The 17,531-nt window shown below is 38.0% G+C and overlaps 1 protein-coding gene across 2 annotated transcripts; it reads right to left on the minus strand.

The window, feature by feature from the left end:
• Positions 1 to 2,512: 2,512 nt before the first annotated feature.
• LOC124863777 (homeobox protein Dlx3b-like) lies at positions 2,513 to 16,583 on the minus strand. Of its 2 annotated transcripts, none has more exons than XM_047358258.1 (3): positions 15,523 to 16,583; positions 8,838 to 9,022; positions 2,513 to 7,009 (listed from the first exon to the last, which is right to left on the minus strand). In XM_047358258.1, exons 1-3 carry the CDS (start codon positions 15,869 to 15,871, stop codon positions 6,581 to 6,583), a joined length of 963 nt encoding a protein of 320 aa, XP_047214214.1. In that variant the 5' UTR covers positions 15,872 to 16,583; the 3' UTR covers positions 2,513 to 6,580. The 2 variants fall into 2 exon arrangements, with proteins under 2 accessions (XP_047214214.1, XP_047214213.1); XM_047358257.1 differs by having other exon boundaries at positions 15,520 to 16,580.
• Positions 16,584 to 17,531: the final 948 nt, after the last annotated feature.

Consider the following 17,531-nt stretch of genomic DNA (forward strand, 5'->3'; position numbering starts at 1 on the left):
ACACAAAGGTACACCACACCTGGTCAGAAACAACTAATCAGAGTCAGGAAGAACGTCTTAGCAGTTTCAGTCATGCTCGTGTACATGCTGCTCACACCCTCCCCCGCACTGCTCATAACATCGTTCGAGATTGCTGTATGCTGCAGCTGTGCTAGTGGTGCAGAAACAACCTAACATTAGAGGAAAACTGCCAATTTCTTGAAGGGCACCTCCTCAAGAAACAAAGACAGGTTAACCGAAGAAGACCAATGTCTTCAACCAAGCTGCGCGTTCACGGCAGTCTCCGCTGTTAAGGGAGGAGCTGTGGAGGGAGGCCTGTAGCACAGCAGAGAGCAAGGGGGAGGGACCTATAAGGTGTGCTTGTTCAAATTTTCAGGCTAAGTCCACAGTTTTCTTAGAACTGCCTACAGCAGCTTAAGGAAATTTTCAATAATTTGCATCCTTTTTTGTTTTGTTTCTTGCTTGTGTTTCTTCTTTTTCTATTTTGAAGCTCCTTTTACAACCTGATTACAATCGAGCAGCAAGTGGAAATAACTGTAATTTATTTCCATGTCTTTAGATTTTGTTCAGGAGTGTATTTGACCGTGGCCCAACATGCCCTGGAGGTGCTGTGTTTGATGTTGGAGAACCTATCTGTCAACTTGGCTGAACAGGTCATTTCTGCAAGCAGGGAAAGGAAAGTCAAGTCAGTTCCGAATTTTTGTGCCACTGTTAGAAACCTTTCCGCTGCTGAGTTTTTCTGTCAGCTCTGCTTGCAGTGAACTGATGTCATCACCTTGTCTTGACATCTTAAGTTTGCCTGCAGATCCATAAAACCATTTTTATGATCTTCAGGTGAAGAAAAAAAATCCGGTGGGCTCTGAATCAAATAATTTAATAATAAACCCAAATGTGCCTGAACTCTACACTCCACCTGGCACATTTGTTTTTGGTTACGAGAATACAAGCTACTGATGGTTCCTGAAAACTGTTACTTGACAAGCAGAAACTCACAATGGCTTGTTTTCCCTGCAAAGTACCAGTTACAGGTTGCTACACGTCCTTGTTTGCCCTCTCTGTCTGTCTTCCTGTGATGTTCAGATACATTCCTCTCTGACACCTGGAAGCTGAGGGATCAGCACAGGAAGCTAAGAGCCTCAATACACATTGGTGGTTTCTCAGGGGATCTGTAGGCCATATTTGAAGGCTCCAGTAAACTATTGCATAATGAAATAGATGTGCACAGTGCATTTTCTCGTCTTCTGAACTTTTTTTTTGTCATTTTCTAAGTATGAAGGCAGTAAATAATAGTACTGCTGCTCCAAAACAGGGGTAGTCTTCTTGCATAGGGCTTCACAGATGAGCAATGGTGCACACTTTTGCTTCAAACCTAGAAGGTTGCTAGTTGAATCTTAGCTGGGGCCTTATGTAAAATTTGCATGTCCTTGTTCATGAGGTGCTTTTTGCTGTGTACTGCTGACTTTAAATTGCTTTTCAGTACACATTTTTGTGTGGATGGTTGTCTGGCTCTGTGTGTTAGTTCTGCAACGGACAAGCTACCTCTCCAGCATGTACCCCACCCCTCATCCGTTTATTTATGTGGTTAGGCTCACCAATGTCTTCCTTCTTGCCATTCAACATAAATACCAGATTAGACTAGAACACAACGTAAAATTGTCTTGTCAACAGATTCTGCCAACGACACTATTCCTCTGCTGCTTATTGAGAATCATTATTATTGAGTTATTGAAAATGCTTCATGATGCTGTTTGTGCATTAGTGTTCTGTATAACAAACCTCTGAGACCTTCACAGAACAGACGTACTGTATTTACTAATTAAATGACTTGTTTCATTGCACCTCATTCCAATGGATTTTATTTAGGGATCTCAAAGAAAGGGGGAATAAATGGCACGATTTATAACATAGATCATTTTTCTTTCACTTCCCAATTATGTACTACTTGCTGTTCGGCTATCACATAAATTTAAACAAAATGCACTGTGCTCATAATGTTGATATGAAAAAAAGTGACCAATATGCATTGCTTTGCACTTTTTATTGGCCAAGCTAATGGTGAAACTTTTCACTTCGCTAACAGTAATTTCACATTGAAAAATTCAAATATGTGTTCAGAAAAGTTGTGTAAAAATATTATTTTAATTGTTATTATTTTTCTACCTTGTCACGCCCTGGCTCTGTCGGTGTTTGCAAGTTATATACACAAAACCTCCTCTCCTTTCCAACTGGATCCCACATGAAAGCATTCAACACCCTTCTCTCTCAGTGTCAGCGGTGTGTTATTAGCATCTCCAGACTCCGGTGTGTCTGCAGCATCGTCACCTCCCACAGCCTTCTTTACACGAACTCTGCATGCGAATGTAAAATATATAGCTGGGTGCAACCTGTGTCTGCTGTCTGACTCACTCCAACAGATTTGCTGGGAAAGCACCGCCCGCACAACAGCACAGTGTGTGTGTGTGTGTGTGTCGCATTCACAGGTGAATGCATCCAGAAATAAACACAAGTGAAGTACATTAAACGTTAATTTTATTAAATGAAAAACAAACAAAAAATACTTAAAGGCACTTAGCATTGTACTTTCTCATATTTACAATTGAAAGTATAAATAAAAACCTGAGTTTTTCAAAATTTTCTAGCAATAGGTTCCAGCTTTTATTTTGTCTTTGATCAGCCTGTGTCTATTTGCACCGATAAGGGCAAATTGGGTGATAAAATACATGGAAATAAGCATATGCTGAGCATGGGGAAAAAGTGGTATGATGGATGATTTCTCCAGAGGTCGTTAATCCAAGGTAAAAAATAAAAGAAAAATGTGATGCGATGTCACCAAGGTAACGGTGATCTAATACATTTCAGTTTCGAAGTTACAAATTGGCAATTAACATATTATCATTCTACTGTGTTGAGGTTTACACCTGAAATAAGAGTTCTGCAAAATTAAAATAAATCGTTTTGCATGCCATAACTAGTTCTGTTAATCTGCTGGTGATGTTAATGTCACACAAATATTCTACTAGTGGTGCAACATCTTAAAGTCTCAAATGCACATTTTGGCATTTGGTATGTATGAAAACCTTTGAAGTTCTTCAGTTGTAAAATTAGTTAATGAAGAAACAGGGTAGACTGTAAAAAACTATTTTTCTTACAGAAGGTACGTAGGAGACATCTGACAATCTTAGGTTTTATCTGCTCCTAAATCCTGAGGAGATAATACTGTGATCACATACAGATCCAAAAATGGCTAAATGTCGGCTTCAGACTTTTTTTTTATCCTAAAATAACTCTGGTCTAAAACTGTTATTGCCTTGTATAAAAAAGCAGGGAATGAATGTTTTTCTTTTTTGTGTTCCCGTGTCAAACATGCACTGTGAAATAAACAGATATGGTCAGAGAAACTATGCAGATATGTAATTTTTGCAAAGATCAACAATTTCATTGCTGTTCAAAGAGGAGTGTTATGATATTCCAGCTCAGCGATTTGCAACATTGATTTCACAAGAAAAAAATTAAGCTGGTCTTTTGCAATATTTTGGGGGAATCTAAGAATCTCTACTTTAATTTTTACAAATAGAGTAAAGGTTTCACAAATCACAAACTGTTTTACAGAATATGTAATAAGTGCAGAATGATCTAATTACAGATTAGATCATTTTGAATTCAAACGTTAAAAAATAATGAAAAAGTGCCAGAAAGCTCAGAATATTTGTGTGGAATAGTGTAGAATTTGTAGAGGAACATTTATATGAAACCTGTGTGAAATAACCATTAGTTTATCTCAAAATAAGACGCTGATGTCATTAGCGGCTAAAGGTTAGCCAGTCGCTGTATTCTCACAGTGCTTACAAATCTTCATATCTTGTCTGTCACTCTGTTACTGTTTCCTTTTTCTACCAACTACCCAGGACGTTGCCACACAGATGTTTTAATAGTGGTCAAGGTTTTCTTGAATGAGTGTTGCAAGTGAGCCCAGCAGGTAGTCTTTATTAGTCGACTCTGTTGAAAACGACTGGGCAACACACCAACTACTTCCTTTTCAGTTCAAAATAAAGTCCTCAAACTTTAGCACAGACTGCTAAGTTTGAAGAAATAAGTAAAACAAAAATACATTAATTCAGATGTCACACATCAGTTAAAAAAATTATAAAACTGTGTTTGAATGAACCGCTATGGTATTTTTGCGACAGAAGTCTTTCTTACAAAATAAATTTCAAAATCTGAGGGACAAACTGACTGCATTTAACTTAAATGAAGACATTAACAGAGTTATCACATATAAGGAAAGTGATAACTCAATTCAACTGAATGTCGATTCGATTTTAACACTGACAAATATAAACAATTTGAACTGACAAAAGGAAAAGGTAGTAGCTAAAACTTACATAATTATAAATGAATCAGAATGGATGAAAATATTTTAACCATGACTTGAATCTTCTCATCAATGCTAACTTTTTTATCAATGTAGCCCAGAAAGAGGTCTCTAAAGGAGATGTTGTTAGACATTAGAGTAATATCTGGAAAGCATGGATTCAAAGCTTTTTACCATCAGTATTTTCATTCATTTATTCATCTTCTATATCGCTTATTCCATAGTGGATCACGGGGAAGCTGGTGCCTATCTCCAGCAGTCTACGAGCGAGAGGCAGGGAACACCCAATCCATTACAGGGTAACATACAGACATACACGACAAACAACCATGCAGACATCCATTCACACCTAAGGGCAATTTAGACAGACCAATTAACCTGACAGTCATGTTTTTGGACTGTGGGAGGAAACCGGAGTACCCGCTGAGAACTCACACATGCACGGGAAGAACATGCAATCTCCATGCAGAAAGACCCTCGGCCGGGAGTCAAACCCAGGATCTTCTCGCTTCAAGGCAACAATGCTACCAACTCCGCCACCGTGCATCCTCACATCAGTATTTGTCATCTATTATTCCTGGGATGAATTGGATGAACACTGACCTCTGGATTTCATACAGCAATATATATTCCTTAGATTGAAAAACACCAGAAGATAAATGTCCTAATTGGAAAACAAATCCAGGGCTTACAACTATGTAATGAACAAAAAGAAAGTACCGTAACTAAGCATTTTTGTAGTAAATTAAAAGTAACATTTTCACATTGTTTATGATAATTCGGGATACACTGATCAGTGATTTGTAGCGATTTACAGTCTGTTTTTTGCAAAGCTGAAGTAGAGGTGAAGACATAGCATGAGCGAGTGAGCTGTTGCTGTAAAAGAGGGTTGTGCTATTTTAAAACAGACCAAATGATTTCAGAGATTAGATTTTAATCAGTATTTAGCATCTTATCTTAGTGATAACCTCAGCTAATCTTCCTAAAACATCTGTGTAGAGGATGTAGAGCCTAAACTTTAAGATTTCCAAAAGGCTGCCAGCATTTCCAGTTCCAGCATGCTCCATGACAAACATAGGTGGAGCGCTGAAAACATAAAACAGAACAACTTTGATAATAAGTTCAGCCTTCCTGTTGTCTGCTGAAGTCTCTCTCTCTCTCTCTCCCAGCCTGAATGATCTACAGACATGTCTCAGCAAGTTGTGAAAAAACATAGTTTTACATTGTTGTGCTCTCTCTGACGTCAATGTAAACACCTCCCTGATGCTGAAAATTATTAGCTTTAAGTCTTCTTCCCTCAGTATCAACCTCCACACCAAAGAGTGTTGTGATTATTCTCTGATAAGGACAGATTGGGTTTTTGAGTCTCTGATGAAGAGTTTCTAGATGAAAATGGGTCAGTAGCTGATTTCTCCGGCATCTCGTATTAAACTTTGTAGTAATTACAAGTAATTGCCTCACAGTTGCACGGTCTTTTCCCTAATTACACAACCTCAATTCCCCACAACACAACTTTGATTGCAGTGCATTTCTATACGGGAGAACCAGAGACGTATAAAATTTTTTTTTAAAACTTACCACAGTTTGGCCTAGGTTGTTGCTGTACATTGCTCAAAGCACAGAGGAGTGGAGTATCAGACTCATTCAGCATTTGAGTGTTACATCAGTCTAAGCTTAGTTTAACACGAAGATAGTAAAATTGTACTAAGTCCTTGTTTTACACCGATAGGAAAGGGGTTTACCTCAATAGTCTTATTGGTTGGTAAAGTCCTGCAATGATTTTCAGTAGCATGTTGTTTCAGTAGGGAAAAGACGGAGGACATGTTCAGAACATAATTTATAAATGACCAAATAATTAAAGGTTTCTACATTAAATATGGAGACATTTCATATAGAAAAAAAATTCACATAATCTTATCTCCCCACCTCTTATCTTTCCACCTTAAGCAGTGCAAAACACTTCAATCCATGTAATCTCCCACAAGGTTTTGAGTAGAACATGGGAGTGGTGGAGGAAATATTTGAAGTGGACACTGTTTATCAGCCCCCATTTGTAGTTTTTACAAGTCATTTCTTGTGTCTCTTGTCTGTTAAGTAATTTGGGTCACAGCAAAGCTGTAATTCCTCTGAAAAGAAAAAAAAATATCCCTCTGGTTTTTCAGCACAGGGCTTCAGGCAAAATGCTGTTGAGTGTCCAGATTCATGGGTTCAGTAGATGGTTCGCATACTCTGTGTATCTGATGGTCCTGTAGGTGGTGTGTGGTGCATCTGGCCCGACTGTGCCAAACCTAAATGTGCCCCCTGCTGCTGGTACCAGTTGTGCTGCGCAAACCCATCCATGTAAGCTGGAGAGGAATTGATTGGAGGCTGATACGGCCCCTGGCCTCTGCTGGCAGGATCCAGCAATGCATTATTCTTGAGGCCACTGCTATTTGTGTCGTTGATGTTGCTTATGCTGCCATTTGTATTGTTGTTGCTGGTAGTGTTGTCCCACACAGCTGGGGACGGAGGAGAGTTGCAGGCCATAGAATCGCTGGCATCTGGGCTATGTTCGCAAGGTATTTCCCCAAGAGGAAACTCTCCGTTCTTGTACAGCTTCTTAAACTTAGAGCGTCGATTCTGGAACCAAATTTTGACCTAGAACAAAGAACATTTAAAAGCACATTGTAAGGCTTTTTTGACAAACTTTACTGTAACTCATAGGAGGAAGCAAACTAATTCCAATAGTGCCCTGCAATTGTTTTCATGACGCCTGCATTTTTCTGCATTTCTTCTAGTTGCAACTTTGACTTGAACCTCTACTCCAGTCTCAAGTTATTTGCAGTTTCTAACAGCGTTTATTGCAAGAGCTAATTGTATTTCGCTCCATCCATCTTACCGTCTACTCTGATTAGCTTCCCTGTCCCTGCGGAAGACACACATCCCCACAGCATGATGCCACCACCACCATGTTTCTCTGTGGAGATGGTGTGCTCAGGGTCATGTGCAGTGTTACTTTTCCACTACACATAATATTTTGCAAGCAGGCCAAAATTGAAAATAATTAAAATTATCTGCTTGACAAGTTTAAAACATAGAATCAATAGTTTCCTTTTATTGCTTGTGGAAGAGATGGAGATAGAAGTTCTTTGCATTTTCCTGTAAATGTTGATTGCTGAGATTTGTATTGACTAATTGTAGAGATTTGTTTAGATATCTTTTTTCTGTAACTTCATTTCGGATAAACACAGATCAATATTTCCTTAATAAACCAATCAGGGATTTGTTAGTGATTTCTAATTTTACCAGATATTGATTTCAACATTCAGAAAATTTACCGTTTAAATTTTAGGAGCTTCTTAAAGCTTTCTTCTTTCATTGACCTAATTTTAAACATGGTAGTGATGCTGAGAATAGGTAGCTTTTAATCACCTTCCCACAGTTGTAAATTCCACACCGAAAAGTTTTAGCACTGAGAACAAGCTAAAAATCTGTCGATTCAAGTTACCTGTCGATTTCTCAGTTTTTCTACTAAGAAAATTTAAGTTGATACTCCTTACAAAACTCATTTAGAGACTCAAAAAGAGTGGCATGAGAAAAATGATGTTTGTTAGGTAGAAGAGGAGGTAATGTTTTTTCTGCAAATGTCTAACAACTTTTCTTGGTAACTTATGTCTTTTTTTCAGCATATACTACAAGTCCTTTAAAGAAAATCAGCTAAATTCCGATGTGTGTTGGCTTATCATACCAATGAAATCACGTACCTTATGTAATGGGGCTTTCTACATATATAAAACAGATGGGGGTGTTTGATATGCTTGTGAGAGTCACTCAAGGATAACGCTGAATAATGATCTACAACAGCCACAATAAAACAAACCATACCTCAAGTTTGAATGTTATCACTCCAGTGAAGATGACTGGTAGTAAATCATTAGTGTAAAGATTATGACTTTAAATAACAAGCTGCAAAATCTTCCTGCAATAACTGTCAACTATTGAGAAACATTCCTTGCATCTTGTATCTCGCTTATTATATGTGGTTTTGATAAATGTGTTTTATTTATACTAGAAATAATAGATTTCACATGTTTATTTTATCTTAACTACTATACTATTTTTTTGCAGATTTCATCTTTTCAACTCATACAAAACAGCTTAAAGTCCTCAACTACCCACAGATTCTTTCATTTTAACCAAAAGCAAAATGTGTGAATTAAAACAGCTCAAAGCCAAGATTAAGTTCGAAGTCTTTTTCCTTAAAACCATTCAGCAAATATCCTGTATTTCTATTACTTACACCTGTATTTTTTATTCCTTTTTTAATGTAATTTCCGACATTAAGCCTGAACATTCTAGTCTGTCTGGACATCCTGACATTTGAACTGAACAGCTCCAGCTAACAGATGTGTCATAACTTCTTCTGAAACATCTTTTGTTTCTACACAGAAATCAACGGAACAAGATGGTTGCCTTACAGCCTTACCTGCGTTTGGGTGAGGCCCAGCTGCGCAGCCAGCTCAGCCCGCTCCGGCAGAGCCAGGTACTGGGCCGACTGGAATCTCCTCTGCAGCACGGCCAGCTGGTAACTGGAATAGATGGTCCGGGGTTTGCGGACCTTCTTGGGTTTCCCGTTGACCATCCGGACTTCCAGGTCCGGTTCCTCTTTCACTGTGCCGAGGAGAAAGGACAAAAATCAATGATACTGTTCCCTCTCCTGCTTTGTCACACAAATATTTTATAAGAGCTCTCTGGAGGAAAGTCCGAACTGAGAGGTTGTAGCAGAAAAATAGCTGCGGCTTATGCAACATAGAACTTTCAAAGAAATTCCTCTAGCACTGTGAACTTATAATTTGGTCTCAGAGTTTCCCACAACTGGGGGAAGGAGACAGAGATTTATTGGTACTGTTGCTGTGGCCTAAATGCCTGCTTGGGTAGAACACTCCCAAGTTGCACTGGTATTCTAGCAGGAAATGTTGCTTGAAAAACAAATTGTTTAGTAAATGTCAGCAGAATGAAAACAATATGTATTCCTAAATCAGAAGAAAATCTTTACTAGTAAGGAACTGAATACATTTGATGACATGGTAAGCATTTATATGTTATAGAAATGGTTAATGACATTTATTATATTTCTAAAACAGATTTCAAGAGAATAATCTTAAAAAACGGAATTCCCACATTATAAGGTCCTGGTCACCCACACTAGACACTAGGCATGAGAGGGTTACTGGTATCAAGGTTACTGTTTCTCAATTGCTAAAATTTTACACCACAAAGCTCCTTCAGTTTAAAGTTAACAATGTGTCAGAGAAAGTGCCAGAATCACTGATTTTTTTTACCGACTCTATAAAGCATACAGTAACATTGCTGCCCCTTCCTCCACCTGTTGCTGTTGTTGGTATTTGTATTTTATTTATTTTTTTCCCTAACATTCCTTGTCACCTAAAAATAGTCACATTGTGGAAACCTCTCCTTTTAAGGTCATGCTGGTGCTACAATTAGCAACAATTAGCAATCAGCTATAGCTTTGCGTTTCTCCTTTAAATGTCAACGAAAGTGTCGGATCATTGCTGTTTTCTGGTTGTGTAGAGCATAACACAACTCTGCCCCTCCCCCACCTGCTGCTGCGTGTTTTACTTTTCTTTCACTTCAAAGTAAGACTAATTAGGTTATTAGGTTAAGTGTTTCCAGTCATGCAAAACGTGGATGGTAATGGTATAGAACTCAAAAATCAACACAAAACAAAATGCCGCTTAAAACTACAGTTAGCAAGCTTTGTCAAAGCAGGTTTCTGTCCTAATGTATGAAGTCCTTTTAATAAGATTTCAGTAAAAGTGTTAGCAGGACCACTGTTTTCTCTGACTCCTTAAAGTGAGATGAAATCACCTGTACAGACATTCATGGTGCGGTGACCTCAGGAGTGCCACTCACCACTCTTAATGAGGTAACACTGTTTTAAAAATACTGCTGACAAGCAAAGGACAGCATGAGCTGGTGGCCCAATTAATTAACCAGCTAATATTAGACTGCCGCTGTTACTTTATAACGAGCAGAACAACAAAAAAAATTATAATATTCGGTGCCATAAGATCTTGAAAACTGCTGCTACATATAGTAGATGATTTTAATACATTTCTGCTGAGATCTGTGCATCAAAATTAAATTAACGATAAATAAATATGGATGACATGAGGTGTAATAAGTGAACATAGAATAAGTAGATGTAAAATAAATAATAATCTATACACTGCAAAATTTTAGAAGTAGTATGAGTTATTGTTTCTTTCAAATAAAAGCAGTTAGATCGCTGTAAAGATTTTTGTTTTCTCAAGAAAAATGCTCCATTGGCTCAGAAGGGAAAAAAACATTCCCAGTTAAATTAGAAATAGGAGTATAAAATGTATATTTATTTAAATATGAAAATAGTAAGAAAGCAAAAGTTTAATTCTGTGCCATGCATGTATAAGAAATATTACACTGCAGAAGGAATAGTCACACAGTGTTTAGCAGCCTGCTAGCCAACAGAAAAAATGCTGTTGCAGAATCTAAGAACTTTTTTAAATCCTTAAAGTGATCTTAGAGCTATAATTTGCCAGGATTACTGAAAGTTTACTAAAGGCAGAATTGTTTTCTTTGGACATTGTCTTCGTTTTTCTAGCCTGTTTTAAGGCCAGTCCACTGAGCCAAACCCAAGGCAAATCTCTGCTTTAGACACATTTTAGCAACAATTTTGATAGTTCTGATTTAACTCTTGTAGAGTAAAATGTGTTCTTTGCTAAGATATGTTTTATGTGTTAAAGGTTTTGGAACATGTCTATGCCCAATTAAGTTAAAGTCAGAGTTAAGTGACTTGAACAAACAACCAACAAAAAAAAAATTATTAGGTACCGAACAGAACTAGCGTGAAAAAAGAGACTTTAAAGAACGCCTGAATAAATACTGAATGTTTAAACCACAGCAGCAGTATACAGCAGCAGTCTGGATGCTTTGAAGCCAAGGATAAAGAAAGAGGGTTGGCTTGAGATGATTGCATAGCTTCGTATGACAGGATACTTCTGAGAGGACGGAAGGATTCTGGAACCTGAATTTTTACTTCATGTTTCAAATTTAAAAAATCATTTTAAAACGTGGACTGATTAAGCTGTGAAATTAAAAATGCTGTACATTCAAACCAATCTGTAACGCGTGTTTTAGATCCAAATAAATGCACACATGAGAAATAAAACATCGCTTATTGGCATCCTTGTTTGTTTATTTATTTGTTTGGGCGTGACTTCTGAGCCTTGCGTGATAAGGAACTTTTCAACGGCGGATGATTCAAAGGCCAAGGCTGGCTGACATGCCGTGACACCTGATGTATCGTGGCAGTGGGCCAAAGTCCCCTGGGGCCATTTCCAGGAGTCAACTCCCAACTGGAATGCCAAAAGAACACCAGTCTCTCTTGTTTTCCCCCCTCCGGTGTGTACGGATGCCCTACAAAGCTTGAGGAAGAGCCAAATAAACGTAGTTTTTGAGGGCAAACTGAGAGTCTTGACAATAATTGTTGCACAATTGTTAGAGCAACACTTGTATTTTTATGCAATATTTTAGTTTAAATGGAACATGTTTAAGCCTATCTTTGGTTAACGTCATCCTCACCCCTCAGACTGATGTCTTCCCCTAAATTCTAAATGGTCTAAAATGGTTTATTTAATAAATGACATAACAGTGACCCTGGGTAAAAATGCCTTTCATCTTCCCTCCAATTGTCTGATTTCTCAGCATCAACAATGAACTACTAACGCTTAATTAGTTCATGAGCAGAACATGCATTTTAGCAGATGTGGATTTTGTCCATCCATTATCAGAATTATGGGAGGATTGGTGGGTTGTCAATCAAAACATTTACATGTTATATAAATCCAGCTCACTAGACCAGACTATACATGATATTTGGTTTGTGAGACCAAGACGAGAGTTTAACCACATTTTTGAGAAAACTAAGAATCCTTGTTTTTCTGTTATTACAAATAAAGGTTTTATAAATCACAACAACCAAATAAAAAATACAGTTCATGATTGATTTGTCCAAATATTACAGTTTTTATGCTTGACAAATTTTAACGTGGTCCTACTGCCAAAAAGGAATGTAAAATTCTCCTTTTTGTCATTTCTGAAACAGAATAAATCTCAGACTGTGTTTTAAAAACATCTCTGTTCAGTGTAGAACAATCGAAACCCTGTTTGATCAGTCTAAGCATTTTATCTTTTGAACCACACATGGTCGAACAGTCCAAGCTCTGGTAAAAACTGTGAAATAGCCCTTTAGTTTAGTGTCATTAGGAAACTATGAAGTAGGAGTTAACTTTAGCATTTCGTTAGCTGCTAATAGTTAGCCAGAAGAAGCCTTATCACAGTGCTTAGAAATCACTTGTATCCGTTCTGCAACTCTGCCATTGTTTCTTTTTCTATCGAGTAGACAATGAGCTGCCAGATAAACAATTTAAAAGTAGTGAGGGTTTCTTCGAAGCTTTTTTAACCTAGTGTTTTTACTGCAGAGCAATCCATGAACTACTTCCTTTCCTACTTCAAAAAAAGAGTTTCAAAAATAAATACAAGGTGCCAGCTGAACATGTTTTCATATGCAGCACCAATAATAAAATTTTAACTCAATTCACCAAAAAAAGTCACATGTCGACAGACCTGATAGAGCTTTACAGGAAATAATTCACTTGGATAACTGCTACCATGGCATTTTAATATTACAAGATCTCTAGTAGCATATTAACCTTTACCATACATTAAATTGTTTATTTATTGCATTTAAGCATAAAAGGTTTTGTATTACAATTTCAGACCCAATTACAGTGGAACATTTCTGGGCCTTGCTGTTACCAGAACTGCCGTAATTTTTTTCACAGCACAATTGATACATTTAAACACAGAACTCAACATTTTTGAGTAGCCATTTGGAAAGGCTCCATAAAAGTCAGATTTCCAACCTAAGAGTTGGAGGTCCCCCTAATATTTCCAAGTACAAAATTTAAAATGGCTGCTGCACATATAAAACATAGCAATAACTGTTTTAGTAACCAGTTTATTTATATTTCTGGTAGTTGATATATCATCAAAGAAGACACACATATGAAGCAGATCAACCTCCTATTGCAAATATGTTGTCTTTGTATGTAAAAAGTACTGAATAATACATTATTATCAACTAGTATAGCTATGAGCCTTTAGCCTGGCAACTGAGGAAAGCACATCTCACTAGCTTTTAAACTGGACCTGAGGTAAATTAATGTAACTTTCAGTTTTGAATTTCAGTTTGAATTTAATTATATGTAGGGACTCAGTGTAAATTCTAAACTTTATACAAATTGCTTTTACCGGACCTAAATAACTCAAATTTGTAAAAAATAAATAAATAAAAGACATTACGGTGTTTTTTTTTTTTTATGAACCTAATTATTGTTTACACTTGAAAAGGAGCTATTGGATCTTGTGTACTGCTAATAATATTCCCTGTGAAACATGTGCAGAGAATCGAACGAGTTGTCCAGTCGAAGTAACTATTGGATGCAATGCAGTGTAAAAACCAGTACAGTACTGTTAGCATGAACCACATTGGGTTCTCTGACTAGCTGTTAGCTTTAGCAGAATGAAAACATTATAAGGTTTCTACTGGTGGTAAGATATTAACTGCAGTCTGTAGAGCGAGATGTCATCGAATGAGAATTCAAGATAGGTAAATACAAAATATTTGTCATCAAAGTTAAGGTCATCACACATAGTGCTGCATAGCTGCTGTTTATTTTAAGCTCTTATTATGAGCCCTGAATATGAAGCTTTCAGCTTGCCCTGTAGCTAGACTCTTATTTTGAAGAACAAAGAAAAGCACTTCTTGTGTTGTGTTCTGGTTGCATATTGGAGCTGACTGATAAGGCATTGGGCTGGCTGGTGACATAAGCATGGAAGAAGACAATAGAAACAGTATCAGTAAAGGATAAGATACAAATAACCTACAAATGATATAAAAATACTGTGTCTGGTCATTAACAGTGCTGAAGTCAGCATCAGCTTCAGAGCGTCCTCAGTGCTAAAATGAAGGCCTTTTTAACTGTTTGTTTGGGAATCTGGACTGCATTTCTTCAGCTTAAAGGTCCAAAATCTAAAACACTAACAGAGGTCAAACCGTAGGTGGATACTTCTAGACTAAACAGTGCTTCCTTAGGAGACTGTTTGAGATTTATGATTTTTTTTATTTTATTTGTAAAGACAGAAAAACACATTTTTTTTTGGCATCAGGACCACTTGTAGAATTAGACAAGCATGAAAACAGGAACACATTGACTCATTCTACACTATTTTACTCTGGCTACAGGTTCTCTATAATCTCCAACATTTTCTATATGCGAAGACAAAATAAATCTCAGGATCCTTAGTTTTCCTTGGAATTCTGCTAAGATCTTGTTTCACCTTGTCTCTGTAAACCACATATCATGAACCGCCGTACCTGTTGAACTGGCTGCAGTGCTACACCACAACTTGTAATCTCATAAAGCTTCACTGCTTTAAGTTACAACAAAACTAACCAATATTAATAAGCCTAAGTGGCATTTACCTTCTTAAAAGTAAAATTAAGAAGAAAATTAACTTTTATTAGAGTAGGTGAAGAGTGTTGAACAGGACACAAAAGGTAACAAATAACCACCTTTAGAAATCAAAAATAACAATGCTTGAGTAGTAATAAAGATGTACTTATAATTGTATTACTCCTGCATATTTGTGATTTGAAGCTTGGGTACACGAAATAAAATAAAATGTTTAAACTATAATAAAGATACGTGACTTACGGAAAAGTCCAATTTACTGTAATATCTTTTTTTATATAGCTGCATTATTGTTAAAGAAGTATTCATTTTTTCCGTTTAAAATTCTAATCAATCAAATGTAATTGTATTTTCACTGTCTTTACAGATGTTTACCAGATGAAATAAACGGTGGGTAACATAGTGTAAGTCCGTCTACTATTTTCGGATTATAAGGGTCTGTTTGAAATGACTTGGGAAATGGATTTGAGTGGATTTAGTGGGGTCTACTGATTGGAAACATTAAGTCAAACAAGCCAAAAATGATGAAGTAATGAAGCAGATGTTTTAGATTAATTATTTTTTTTTTCTTACCACCTTCTTGCAGCGCAGACTGCATCTCCCTGCCGAACGCTCCGTGCTCTCTGTATGCCGCATGCGGGTACGGGTATTCCGCCTTGCCCACTGAGTAAGCGCCGCTGGGAGCCATCCCGTTCAGGTTGTAGTGGTGGTAGGTGTACGGGTTCATGTGAGGAGCTCCGTACGGCTGCTGCGCTACGTAAAAGTCCTGCGAGCCGTGCAGCGCGCTCTGCCCGCTGTAGAAGCCCGCGTCAGCGGTGGACTCCGGCAGGGTCGGAGGGGAGTCCCTGGTGGAGACAGAAGTCCCCACACCTACGGGCAGGGAAGGTTTCTTCTCCTCAAAGACAGGTGACGATTGTCTGTTCATTTTAAACTAATGCCTTTAGTTGTTTCAGTTTGCTTTGGACTTGGCCCTGCTCGATGTAAACTTCTGCTACCCTCAGTCAGTGTGGAGCTGGCGTTCACAAACTCCCTTGACGCAGCAGCCAGCCAGGCTGTCCACCGTGGCGGGCGGCGCCCAACCCAGCAAGAGCTCCTAATTACAGGGCGCGCCGAGCTGAGCCAAGCCAGGCAGGACAGAGAGGAGTGGATGTCTCCTTCTCATTGGCTCCCGCGCCTGTGCCCTAAAGCCAAGACAGTGTTCACTGTCGCCTGTCTGGCTCCCTTCTCCTCCCCGCAGAAACGTACATAAGCCTCTTCATGAGCCTGAAGCCGGTGCATGAACCGCTGGTTCATGACTTGCAGAGAAGTTTCTTACCGTCTTTGGCATTCAGTGTCATGCAAAAACACCGTGGCTTGAACCTCTCCACATTTACATCTTTACATCTACTAATGCATAAAAATTTGAATGCTAAAAAATGCAACTGCCTTTAGAAGTAACATAATTAGTGAGAGAACAAGCGAACAAACTTCACAATGAAGACCAAGGAACACAGGGACAAGGTTATTGAAAGGTTTGAAGCAGAATTAGATCATAAAACAATATCCCAAGTATGGCACAAGCACAAACCTACCAAGACATGGTCATCCACCTGCAATGACAGGTCAAAGGGAGTATTAATCAGAGAAACACCCATATTAACTCCAGAATTGCAGACACTGTTGAGTGTCCAGAAGAAAGTCACTGATAAAAGAAAGCTATGAGGAGTACCATTTCTAGATGGCCACAAGCTGTTTGAAGGACACAGCGTGTGGGAGGAAGGTGCTCTGGTCAGATGAGACCAAACTTCAACTTTTTGGCAGAGATGTAAAATGCAATCTGTGATGGAAAACTAAAACTGCACATGACCCTAAACACACCTCCTTATGGTTAAAACCAGTGGTGGCTACATCATGCAGTCCTGCTGAAGAATGCTTACTGCTGCAAAATAATTGTAGTAAAATGTGGTTCTACAAAGTATTGACTAAGTAGGTTGAAGATAAATTAATGCCACACTTTACAGATGTTTTTTTGTTAAAAAAAAAAAAATCAAAACCCAAATGCCAATTTCTTCCTATTTGTCTTTCCCTTCACAATTATAGGCTGTCACAGACGTCCAAATAAAATACATTGAAATTTGTGACAATACATTGTGAGAAAAATCACTGAGTGTGAATACTTTTGCAAGGAACTGTGTATTCAAACCCTGCCTTGAAGAACTTCAGTGAGGCAAAGGTTTACATACATAATGATGTTCGGATAACGATTTCTTGAACACTGGCCTGAAGGTGCTGCTTCTCATTCAGATGCAAAACTAGCACTAGGTACTGCTGGGGGGAATATGTGAAATGTAAAATATGCTCAGAAGGCAGAGGAAACCTTTTCTGATAACTATCTATCTAAAACAGAATGGAACCCGAGTGTTTTCCAGGAATGGATAAAGTGAAAAAGGAAAATAAAGTCTCAAAAACGATTGACTACCGACTTTATCCCCCGTCACATTCTAATCTTAATCATCCAGAACTTTGGATAAGAGGTGAAACATCTTATACAAAAGAAAAGCCAATTTACCAAAGATATTCCACTCTGTATCCGTCCATCTAAAGAC

Source organism: Girardinichthys multiradiatus, chromosome Y (genome assembly GCF_021462225.1).
Source record: "Girardinichthys multiradiatus isolate DD_20200921_A chromosome Y, DD_fGirMul_XY1, whole genome shotgun sequence".
NCBI lineage: Eukaryota > Metazoa > Chordata > Actinopteri > Cyprinodontiformes > Goodeidae > Girardinichthys > Girardinichthys multiradiatus.